We start from the raw sequence: 12,410 nt of genomic DNA on the forward strand, positions 1-12,410 counted from the left end.
AAACAAACGCACAACAATACGCAAAGTAAAACTCAGATTAAGAGAAAAACAAGTCCGATGTCAGAATATGAAACAAAAGAACAAAAACAAAATGACAATAATAAATAAATAACAACAAACTATTATCAGTTACTGACATGTCAGCTCGAGACCGTAATTTAACTGATTGGAATATTTTGTGTTCATCATATGTATATCATGCAGACACAATCCTTTCTGTTCTGGGTTTAGTATTATACCATCATGAAATATGTGAGAAGAACCAAACCCGTGTCAGACTACTTTTAATACAGTGATTGCTTTTAATGATTTTTTTTTAACAATTTTAATGGTTATTGCCAATTATCTTAAAACATAAATTTATACATGTAATTTAATATATAGACAGAAAGATCTACAAATAAGTCAAATGGTGTAAATTGTCAGTCAGCTCCATGATGGAGTTCTTGCTTTTTAACGACGTTTTTAATATTTTGTGGGTTTTGCTTATCATTTTGAAAAGTATAAAAGATAGACAAAAAATATCAGCAAGACAATACCTACAAATATTGAGTCAAATCTTAGTATGGCGTTCATTATCACTGGACTAGTATATATTTGTTTAGGGGCCAGCTGAAGGACGCCTCCGGGTGCGGGAATTTCTCGCTACATTGAAGACCTGTTGGTGACCCTCTGCTGTTGTTTTTTATTTGGTCGGGTTGTTGTCTCTTTGACACATTCCCCATTTCCATTCTCAATTTTACTTTCTGAAATCATTAGTATACTATGTGTAATTACTCTAAAATGACAGTTGTTTACCCTTTAAAGTGCTTTAAGCAGAAACTAAAGATCATAGACAGAAACTATAAACAGTAAATGTGATAAGCAATGCAAAATCAACAGCCAAAAGACTTTTATCTCAATTTCTATTCAAGTTTACGATGTTGGAAAGTGTTCATTGTTGACGATGCACCTATATTTTGATGAGTGACACTGGCTCTTTTAACATCCTCTGGTTTAGAATAGGAGACATTAATACAGAGACAATAGCAATTTCAGGTGCAATAAGATTTGTTTTGTTAACCTTTGGTTTTGCATGGTTTGAATAAAGTCAAGTGGGCAAAGTGGTAAACCATTGCCATTTGGTATACAGTAGTTGTCATAGCAATGGTCATGGTCTTGTGGGTTTCAAACTTCTAGTTTTTCTGCCCATATTTGGTTGATCTTTCTAGGCACTCTGGCTTCCTTCACTAATAAAAAATGACATATAAGAACAAGCCAATAGCAGAAAGTGGCATTTTACACCAAATATAAATTAATCAACATCTATTTGTTTTCCATTACATACTACGTTGTGGGTGTTTATGTTTTAAACTTTAATACTCTTACAAGTTTGGTGATATATACTCAATACATTTTCCTCTTTATTTCAGACTGCTGTTCTAAGGACGAAAGGTATTTTCTTTATTTCATTATAAGATTTGACACATTACATATTTAGTGTTACTTATGAACACAATATCTATGTAAATATGATGCGAGGTAGATCCCTATTCAATTTAATGTCACTAGGTCAGAGGACATTGTTATAAAGTTATTATAAATAGACTGGAATATGTTCAGAAAAGTTGGGTTATTGATTTTGTTTAGTTATATGTAGAATATCAGGGGGTCAGTTAAAACTGTTCGGTCTTGTAAGCACTTCCATGTGTACAATTATTTCCACATTTATGGCAATTTAAATAAAACTGTGTTTTTCTGCATGGAAAATCAATGCATATCATCTATTTTCAAAAGTAACGCCCCTTGGAAATATGTATTTTATAGAAATTACTATGTTAGCATGTGCAGTTCTAATAATTAATCTATGAAATTCCTTTATATCAACAATGAATTGAACAAGTTTCGAAATCAGTTATGATCATTTAAAGGACAAACGTTTACCCTTATTGTCTACATGTGTCCCTATGTCCCAAAATTATTTTGTTTTCTTCAATAAAGTGTTCCTCGACCATATAATATGAACTTTGTACACAATATTTGTTACTAAAAAACACAGACCATGTGCCAATATTGGATCACCATTTTCGAGTTGATATCTTTTTAGAAATTGAAAAATTGCTGAATCTGAATTTACAAGCGGGTGTATTTTTTCTCGAGGAAGATTTGTTGCAGTTTTTATACGCCAATCTAAGACAGAACGTATAATGGTATATTGTTGTCCCTTCCGACCGTCCATCTGTCTGTCCGTCCGTATCTCTGTCAGGCGTAAACATGTCGAACCGAAACCTGAGAACTACTTATCCAAATTTCATGAAACTTAATATTGTTGGTCCAAAGATCTGTAAAAACTTTTTGAGTGACGGGACTTTGTAACTAAAATAGGGGTGTATTTTATTATGTCGCACTGTATCTCAAAAATAATTTATGATTATTGCTTAAAACTTTACACAGTTCTTAGTTATATTGATCTAAAGATCTGTATACCTTTTGATGATGATTCGAAGTTTTTTTTTTGAGATATTGAGGATTTTGTAAAAAAAAAAAGGGGGGAGAGTTTTTTACATGTCGCGCCGTATCTTAAAAACAATTACGATTATTTTGGAACAGGGGGAGGGGTAATAACATGTCGCCCCCGTCTCTCAAAACCGATTCATGATTATTGCTTAAAACTTTACACACTTATTAGTTATTTAATATACAAATCTGTATATGTTTTGGTTTGATTCAAAATTTTATTTTAGAGTCATATATTTTTTAGCTCACCTGGCCCTTCGCAAGTGAGCTTTTCTCATCACTTGGCGTCCGTCGTTGTAAGTCATCGTTAACTTTTACAAAAATCTTCTTCTCTGAAACTACAAGGCCAAATTAAACCAAACTTGGCCACAATCATCATTGGGGTATCTAGTTTAAAAGATGTGTCCGGTGACCTGGCCAACCAACCAAGATGGCCGCCATGACTAAAAATAAAACATAGGGGTAAAATGCAGTTTTTGGCTTATAACTCAAAAACCAAAGTATTTAAAGCAAATCTGACATGAAGTAAAATTGTTGATCAGGTCAAAATCTATCTGTCCTGGAATTTTCAGATGAATCATATAACCGGTTGTTAGGTTGCTGCCCCTGAATCTGTAATTTTAAGGAAATTGTGCTGTTTTTTGTTATTATCTTGAATATTATTATAGATAGAGATAAACTGTAAACAGCAATAATGTACATCAAAGTAAGACCTAAAAATAAGTCAACATTAAAAAAATGGTTAATTGACCCCCTAAGGAGATATTGCCCTTCCTAGTCAATTTTTAACAATTTTCATAAAATTTGTAGATTTTCACTAACAATTTCCAATGAAACTACTGTAGGCGAGTGACTTATTTCAAAAAGACGCTTAGTTAACGACTTTAATGCACCCACCTAACACGGCTGTATTATATATCATTCGAAAGCTAATAATCTGTACTTTCTGTTTTGCCTGGTCGTAAAAAAAATCGTACGGTGCATTTTCTGTAAAATCAAGGTCAAAGGTCATGAATAAACATTCCAATTTTTGCGATTACTAAACAAAAAGCCATTTTCTAATTCTTGTACCATAAAATTTTTCAAAAGATAGTATGAATTTTATGGAACATGATACATAATATTTCCAAATCAAACAAAAAGATAGAGGTTAGATGCGCAATATTTACCGAAAATTGAAATTTATCGCAAATCTTAAAAAAATGAAAAATTGTTCCAAAAGCAAAATATATCTTAGGGAATCGATATTTGTATGCTAAAAAAATAGATAAATGTATATGTCTTAGGTCAGGGAATATTTGTTTTGAATTTTAATATGCAATTATTAATTATTGTTCATAGAACAGCCTTCTATTGAAGTGTTTGCAGTTGCCCAAAAATCTGCCATCTGCAAATAGCGATCTTTTTGTTATTCTATGTTAAGATAGCACATCGCTTATTGCCAATATCAGGGTGGAGAAAGATTTTCCATAATAAAAATAGGGGTATTTAAAGTTCGAAAAGAATATATACGAGCTAATTGAGGTAAAAATGTGTTTTTTACGAAGTCAAACGTATTAACTCTTTATAATCATGTTTAAATGCAAACATGACTTTGCGACTAAAACGTAGGTAACATTGAAAAAAGTAACCTTGCTTAGAAACACTTGGTTGTCTAAAGCGGGATGTAAACGAACAAAATATAATGCTGCTGCTTCTTATTTAGTCTAAAATCGTGTTAGTAATATTAAGTGTGTTTAGAAGTTTAATCGCTTTAATTATTTGAATAAAAGATGCTTTGAGTATTTTCAACATAAACTTTTAAAATACAAATGCAGGTCATTGTGTATGTAAAACACTATAAGCAGTTGTGAAATAAAAAAATGAAAAACTTGAATACCCTTCCTGACCTCATGAGATCATTCGCTGTTTTAGGCAGTGATCGTTTTCATGGTGTGCTGTATTTTGTGAACTGTTGTTCGTCTCTTAGACTTTAATTTTATTTTGTTCATGGTTTTAATTAAGTTTATCTGATTCATGGTTTAAGATGTTGATTGTCCTTTTGGTATTAATTTACTTTAAAGACATTAACTTGCAGTAATGAAAATCGGCCAAAAAAATGGCCTCAAAGTAAAGTCATTAAGAATAACGCAATAAGACAAATATCCTCGAAATTAATTAAAAGCTCATGATGTATATGTAGAACAAAATAGTTATTATGATACATTTAGCTACAATGATCTACAATTTTAAAACCTTTAACTACTTGAATAGTGACGAAATATATCAAAGGGACATCAAACTCATAATTGAAAACGAACTGACAAAACGGCCAAAAAAACGAACACGACAAAGCAACAGTATACAAAACACAACATATAAAACTACAGATTGAGTAACAAAAAAACCCCAAAAATATTTGGGGTGAATTCAGGGACTCCCAAAGGGTAAGCAGATCATGTTCCACATGTGACACGCGTCTTGTGGCTCATTTAATTCCTAACTCGGTGCCAAGCCTTAGTGGGTAGGTGTCATTCAAGGCAGACATGACGGTATTTTGGTAACGTCGATTGGAACTTATCAGTCGTCATCTGGCGAAACAAATATTTTATAATTGTCAACCAACTCGTAGTGGCGTCCATAAAATTTTCAAAGGGATGATTCCAACTTTGCATTTGAACTCTGGTTTCAAACCATGTTCAAACCACCACTTTTCTTCAAATGTCCTGTACAAAGTCAGGCATATGGCAGTTGGTATCGAATAATCTGTTTCTTTATATGTTGGCGTTTGTTTTTGTAGCAATTCAGTGTTTCTGTTATATTGTTGTGTTCCTCTTGTATATATATAGTTGATGTGTCAGGCCTCTACATTAACATTTTTTCTAACTTGTCCCTTCGGACAAGTGGCAAGAAAATCAGCTTGTCCGAACTCTTAACTCACTTGTCCGAATTCATAATTGAAAATCTAACATATTGATGATTTATGCAATAATAACACTTGGGCTTTGATTGTACCTAATGAAAGGAGCATTTTGTAATGTTATATGAATACCGCATCAAAATACATTTCATTAAATTTCAGAATGAAAGTTTTTTTGCAAGACTGTGTTCTCTGACTCAATGTCACTATCATTTGTCAATCATTAAATCATCATTTCTTCCCAAACCACTACGTTCCCCTATGAACCTATTCATTCTTTAGTAGTGGTATGGGTTAAACCAAGGATGTAAATACACCTGGCCACCTTGAACATGTATATAAGTAAACCTATTTAATTTATTGATGATGTCAAAACAAACTTTTACAATTTATTTTGATTTGTATATACATTGATACATGATCATGAAGTACATACACATTTCACTAAAAATCTGCCTTTTTTAGATTTTTTTTTTTTTTTTTCATCTTAAATTTTTATATCACATGTCATAGATCTTATCAAATAAAACCTCTTTTAATGTATTGTTATGCATAAAAGCAAAATCAAATGAAACATGCTTTAATTTAATATTTTAAAGTTTAGGTAAAACTCCATATGGAGGTACTCCTAATTCAAGGAAGCTTATACTAAGAAGATACATTAACATTGGTTTCTTTTCCCTTACTTATATCCCCCTGGTCAATGGCTGCCAGCATGTGTTCAATACTCCAAATCGGAGACATATTATACAAGTTTTATATGTCTCTGGTTCAATCAATGAATAATTATTCCATTAAGTATGATCAATAAAACAATCATTCATATTTTTGGGAATGTATAAGTCTTGAATTTGATCTATTTTTATTTGACCTTGATTTTTCACTTGTCCCATCGGACAAGTAGTATGGTGAATCTACTTGCCCGACACCTGTGTGCACTTGTCCCGGACAATCGGACAAGCGTTAATGTCGAGCCCTGTGTGTTTTCCACGGTTTTGGTTTGTGACCCGGATTTGTTTCAGTTTCTAGTAAATTGATTGATGACTATTGAATAGCGGTATACTATAGTTGCCTTTATTTAACATCTTCATTGTGAGCAGTTACGCATTATCACGAAAATAAATCGTGAACATACATGCAAGCTCTGGAAAATTGTATCAACTTGGAGAAATATACTCCACAAGAAGATGCCGCGAAATCGCGTTACAAATTGGGCAAGTGTTCAGATAAATAGTTTCATTTAATTTCGCGGGCAGTACGTTGACTGAGCATGCAAAGACAAATTAAGGAAATACAAAACCCTACATTTATACGACATATCATAAATATTTCCGACTTGTTATTGTCTCAGAGGAGTTGAGGCTCAATGAAATCGGTCTCCTCCTTTAGTAGTTGAGATATGCAGGCGTTGCTATAATGTTGCTACATAGAAATGACTAATTTATAATTTGGTAGTAAGGAGTGTTTTTATTGGTTGATTTATGCTCATCTCTATTGTCGTTAAACTTGTTCTCAACCAACCCTCATCGTCGTTTTCAAGATACGTGATAGAGTAAACTATATCTGTTGAGTCTTTTATTTTCAATTTCAATGGAAATTATGAGTCCAACATTGTCACAAATTTGGCACTATTCAGTGAGATGACATCATCTATTTAGTTGAAAGTGAAGTTTCAAGATAATGGTGCTTCTTTCCAGTCGTCATCAGAAACTCTTGCATAAATTCATCCTCGTATGAAAAATGGACTAGTCATTCAAGCTATTCAGGAAGTCTAGTTGTAACTAGAATCGTTGGGTATTAATGGATTTGTTTTCTTCAAAATTATTCTTATTTGCTGAATTAATGCATTTAAACAATGAACAACGCAATTTAATCAATCATGAAGTAAAGTTTTATAGTTTGTTTCCTGGTTTTTTAATTCTTTGAAATTTCAATTTTCATCAATTAATTTTCTATTTATTTTTGTCTAGATTGTCAATTTCTTTTTTTTATGGTTCACATTAAATAAATAAAAGGGTTTTTCACTACATCAATATTTATAATGAAGCTACAAATCAAACAATTAGAAAAGTCGAAAGATGTTCATTTCAGTCGGGTAGTTTCAATGCAGATTGCAATCTCTTAGTTTCGCCCCCTTTATTTCAAGCAATAGTATGATTCGCGCACATATTTTTTTACTTTGAATTTTTCAGATTCTTAAGAATTTGTTTATTATAAATCTTATTTTGACCACATACAATGTTTAAATTGCAAGAAATGCTTAAAAGCTGTTTTTTCGCAGATGGGGTATTTGAGGCAACTGTATGAGTTGTTTTGATTTGCTGTTTGATTAGAAGTAAGCATAATTTTAGGAAATTTATGATGTCAAAAAATTCTTTGATAGTCATTACAGGGTTTTACTTAGTTTAAAATTATTAGCAGTTGCATCAGAAAGAAAAATTCGTGTTTTTGCACATTTTATTAACTTTTACTCGAATTTCAGGAAACATGTGCTGTCTATCAAAAACACGCTTTAAATATATATTTGATTAATGACTGTTAATCGCTCTGCTAAAAGTTTAAATTGTTTGCATATGTGAATTAAGTATATAAAAGTCATATTATGCAATCAAGCTGAAATCTTAGACAATATGCCCTTATTCGTCCTTAGCCTTTGATCTTGATTTGACGGAAATTGCACCGTATGATTTTTTTACGACCGGGCAAAACAGATAGTACAGATTTGTAGCTTTCAAATGATATATAATTTAGCCGTGTGTTAGGTAGGTGCATAAAAAATTTATTTTCATGGTTAAAGTCACTTGCCTATGGTCCAAATTCATTATAGATTGAGATAATTGTAAGCAGCAAGAATATTTAGTTAAGTTAGATCACCATTACCAAAACACAATTTTGTCATGAATCCATCTGTGTCCTTTGTTTAATATTCACATAGACCAAGGTGAGCGACACAGGCTTTTTAGAGCCTCTAGTTTGTTAAAAGCAGTCGTTTTTTACATGTCGTGCTGTATTTCAGAAACTATTTATGATTATTGCATAAAACTTACACACAAGACGATGGGTGTATCAGGCGCATATGGCTCACTTGTTTATTAGAGGATACGCAGACAATCCTTATACTTTTTAGATCTCCGTTGCCAAAGTACCCATGCGAGCTTATGCCATCACTTGGCATCTGTCGTTGTCGTCATTGTCCTCGTAAACTATTTCAATAATCTTCTTCTTTGACACTACTGGGCCGAATGCCTTCAAACTTTAACTGAATTTTTGTTAAGGGTCTAACTATATATAAATCCTATCCAAAGTTTTGATGATCCATCTGCAAACATGGCTGATATGAATAAAAATAGAACATAGGTATCATATGCAGTTTTTGACTTATATTTTTTTCAAAAATAAAAACATTTATAGCAAATCTGACATGGGGTGAACATGTTCAATAAGTCAAAATCTATCAGCACTGAAACTTGAAGTCGAACTGAAAAACCCCGTTGTTGGATTTTTTGTTTATCTTGAATATAATCCTAGATAGAGATAAACTGTAGCGAATATGTTCAGCAAAGTAAGATCTACAAAAAAGTTACTATAACCAAAATTCTCAATTGACACCTTAAGGAGTTATTGCCCTTTAAAGACAATTTTGCTTAATTTGCTCATCATGTTTGCTAACATTTAAAAATATTCTTCTCCGAAACTACTGGGCATAATACTTCTAAACTTTAACTGGATGTTCCTAAAGGTATCTAGTTTATAGATTGTATCTGCATTTAGATCAATCAACAGACAAGGCCGCTATGGCCAAAAATAGATCATGGGGGTCAAATGCAGTTTTTGGCCTATATCTCAAAAACTTAAGCATATAGAGTAAATCTGACATGGGGTTATATTGTTAAATAGGTCAAGTTGCATCAGTCCTTAAATACATGTATATTCAGAAGAACCGAACATAACATTGTTTGGTTGCTGTCACTAAATTGGTAATTTTAAGGATATTTTGCTGTTTTTGGTTATCATCTTGAATATTATTGAAGATAAAGATAAACTGTAAACAGCAAAAATATTCAGCAAAGTAAGATTTTCTTAAAAGTTGAAATGACAAAAATTGTAAATTGGCCCTTCAAGGACAATTTGACAAAATTTATTCATCATGTAACTTAATTATAACATTTATAAATCTACTCCTCTGAAACTACTAGGCCATAATCTTCTGAAGTTTATTTAAAAATTGTAACCAAAGTTTTGATCCACTAACATTCATGGCCATCATGGCTAAAATAGAACAAAAGGGTGACATGCAGTTATTTTGTTTTATAAAAAAAAAATAGCAGTTAGTACAAACGTGACATGGAGATACAGTGAATAATAGATCAAAATCTATCAGTGATGAACTTTTAGACCACTTGGACCAACCGCTGTAGGGTTACTGTCCGAAATACAATAAAACAAATTCATCTTATTTATTGATATTTCAATGTCATGTTAAAATCTTGCAAAATGCAATTTAAAATACATAGAAAGAAATTTGAAGTCCGTTTTTCATATTCATTATATACATATGTACAAATCAAGAACTTTCATTCTTCTAATACTATGTTGTTATTAAATTGCTGTTTCTTTATTGTCCTGTAGATTCGAGGTTAGCTGTATTTGCCCCGAAACTTGAGTCAAGGGCCAATACACTTGATTGAGAATCTATAACAGGGACAATTAAGAAACAGCAAGTTCATAACACTTTTAATAACTAATTTATATTCTTTTAATACAAATAAAATAAGAAACATACCTTATTTGCATGTCTGAACTTGTTTTTACGCTTTTACGTCCATGATTTTTAGCTCACCTTGCCCGAAGGGCCAAGTGAGCTTTTCCCATCACTTTGCGTCCGGCGTCCGTCGTCGTTGTTAACTTTTACAAAAATCTTCTCCTCTGAAACTAGCGGGCCAAATTATACCAAACTTGGCCACAATCATCATTGGGGTATCTAGTATAAAAAATGTGTCCGGTGACCCAGCCAACTAACCAAGATGGCCGCCATGGCTAGAAATAGAACATAGGGGTAAAATGCAGTTTTTGGCTTATAACTCAAAAACCAAAGCATTTAGAGCAAATCTGACATTGGGTAAAATTGTTTATCAGGTCAAGATCTATCTGCCCTGAAATTTTCAGATGAATCAGACAACCCGTTGTTGGGTTGCTACCCCTAAATTGGTAATTTTAAGGAAATTTTACTGTTTTTGGTTATTATCTTGAATATTATTATAGATAGAGATAAACTGTAACAGCAATAATGTTCAGCAAAGTAAGATTTACAAATAAGTCAACATGACCGAAATTGTCAGTTTACCCCTTAAGGAGTTATTGCCCTTTATAGTCATTTTTTAACAATTTTCAAAAATTTTTGTAAATTTTTGTAAATTTTTAGAATATATTTTCCACTGTAATTACTGGGCCAAGTTCATTATAGATAGAGATAATTGTAGCAAGAAGAATGTCTAGTAAAGTAAGATCTACAAACACATCATGATCACCAAAACACCATTTTGTCATGAATTTATCTGTGTCCAATGTTTAATATGCACATAGACCAAGGTGAGCGACACAGGCTCTTGGGAGCCTCTAGTTTTCTTTTCAAATATAAAGTTGCTGGGCATGGGAAAAATAAATCAGACAGTTTAACTATTCTTACCCTTGGATCGTATGCTTCGGATGAATAATTAACGGAAATGCAATAGTGTCAATAATCGGAAGTCGTTCTTGGAAAGGCTGTGAATTATTTCCGTTTCAAGACTTCAAACGGTTACAAAATATTGAACATCATTTAACATTTTTATATTATGATTTTAAGTTAAAAAAAAATGTAATACACATTTTTTTTAGGCATAAGGATACTCCTTAAGTTCAGTAATGGTGTAAGAAAATTTAAACTGGAAGTGAATGTCCCGTATTAGCCCATGGGCCAACACGGCTTTTATACGTATTGGCCCTGTTTTTGTCCGTATTGGTCTTGTTCGAAAAGCAATATGAACTCTTGATTTATATCGATAGTGGAACGTTTTCAGTATTTAGCCTGACGATGTATTTGTATTAGGGCTAATTTGCTCATATCATTTAAAAAGTATATATATTGATCCATCAGAATGCATTGACCTGAATCGGACTTCGTCCTCTGTTAATACACTCATAACAGGTCAATATATATATAACGTATTGTCCTCGTCAGAAGTTCATTGTAAAAACATAGTAGCTTATAAAACATACACTTGACATCTTACATCTTATACAATTTATAACATATATTATGTAATTTATAAGATATCTTATATAATTTACAACATATCTTATATCATTTATAAGAAATCTTATAAAATTTATAAGATATCTTATATATAATTTATATTTATAAGATATATTATATAATTCATAAGATATCTTACATAATTTATAAGATATCTATACTATTAAACGAGAAGACCTCATTTTGTGTGTCGCTTCTCTTCTTTCCACAATAAATTAATCAACACGCCTCTGTGTCCTATAGGTACAGTACATAGTCGCATTTGTCATCCATTCATATGATTATTCAGATTGAGTTATTTTGGGAGAAAAACGAGAAAAAAGTCATCTGGATATTGTCCCATCATTGAACGAAATTTTAATCCAGATTAGATTTCCGGTTTGCGTTTTTCTGTATACTCTGAACATACATATACTATGAATAAAGTGTATTTTAATTCTATCTGCTATCATTTTCAAGTTTACTATCCACGACGGTCACAGAGTTTATTAAATGGAGAGGGTCAGTGTATACTATATCAATTGACCACCATGGATCGATTAGTAAACTTAGAATTGAAAGTACCCATACAGAAAAAATTATCACTAGGCCAACTGCATTGCTCAACTGGCCGCAGGGCTAGCTGGATTTTTGCCATGCAAATTAAGTAGCCCTCAACTATCAATGCTCAACTTTATGCAAATTAGTTGAGCAACGTTGAGAAAATATCATAGTTGAGGG

General features: G+C 32.1%; 1 protein-coding gene and 1 long non-coding RNA gene across 3 annotated transcripts in view; both read left to right on the top strand.

Annotated features, from left to right (window-relative positions):
• The window catches only part of LOC139499572 (uncharacterized), a 322,251-nt gene that overhangs the window by 60,096 nt on the left and 249,745 nt on the right, over positions 1-12,410 (top strand). The window lies entirely within an intron of this gene.
• The window catches only part of LOC139499568 (uncharacterized), a 68,315-nt gene that overhangs the window by 22,953 nt on the left and 32,952 nt on the right, over positions 1-12,410 (top strand). The window contains exon 4 of the mRNA XM_071288304.1: positions 1,413-1,434. Within this exon, the coding sequence (XP_071144405.1) occupies positions 1,413-1,434 (22 nt within the window). The remainder of the gene's footprint in view (positions 1-1,412; positions 1,435-12,410) is intronic.

The sequence above is a fragment of the Mytilus edulis genome, chromosome 12, assembly GCF_963676685.1.
Source record: "Mytilus edulis chromosome 12, xbMytEdul2.2, whole genome shotgun sequence".
In the NCBI taxonomy this organism is placed as follows: domain Eukaryota; kingdom Metazoa; phylum Mollusca; class Bivalvia; order Mytilida; family Mytilidae; genus Mytilus; species Mytilus edulis.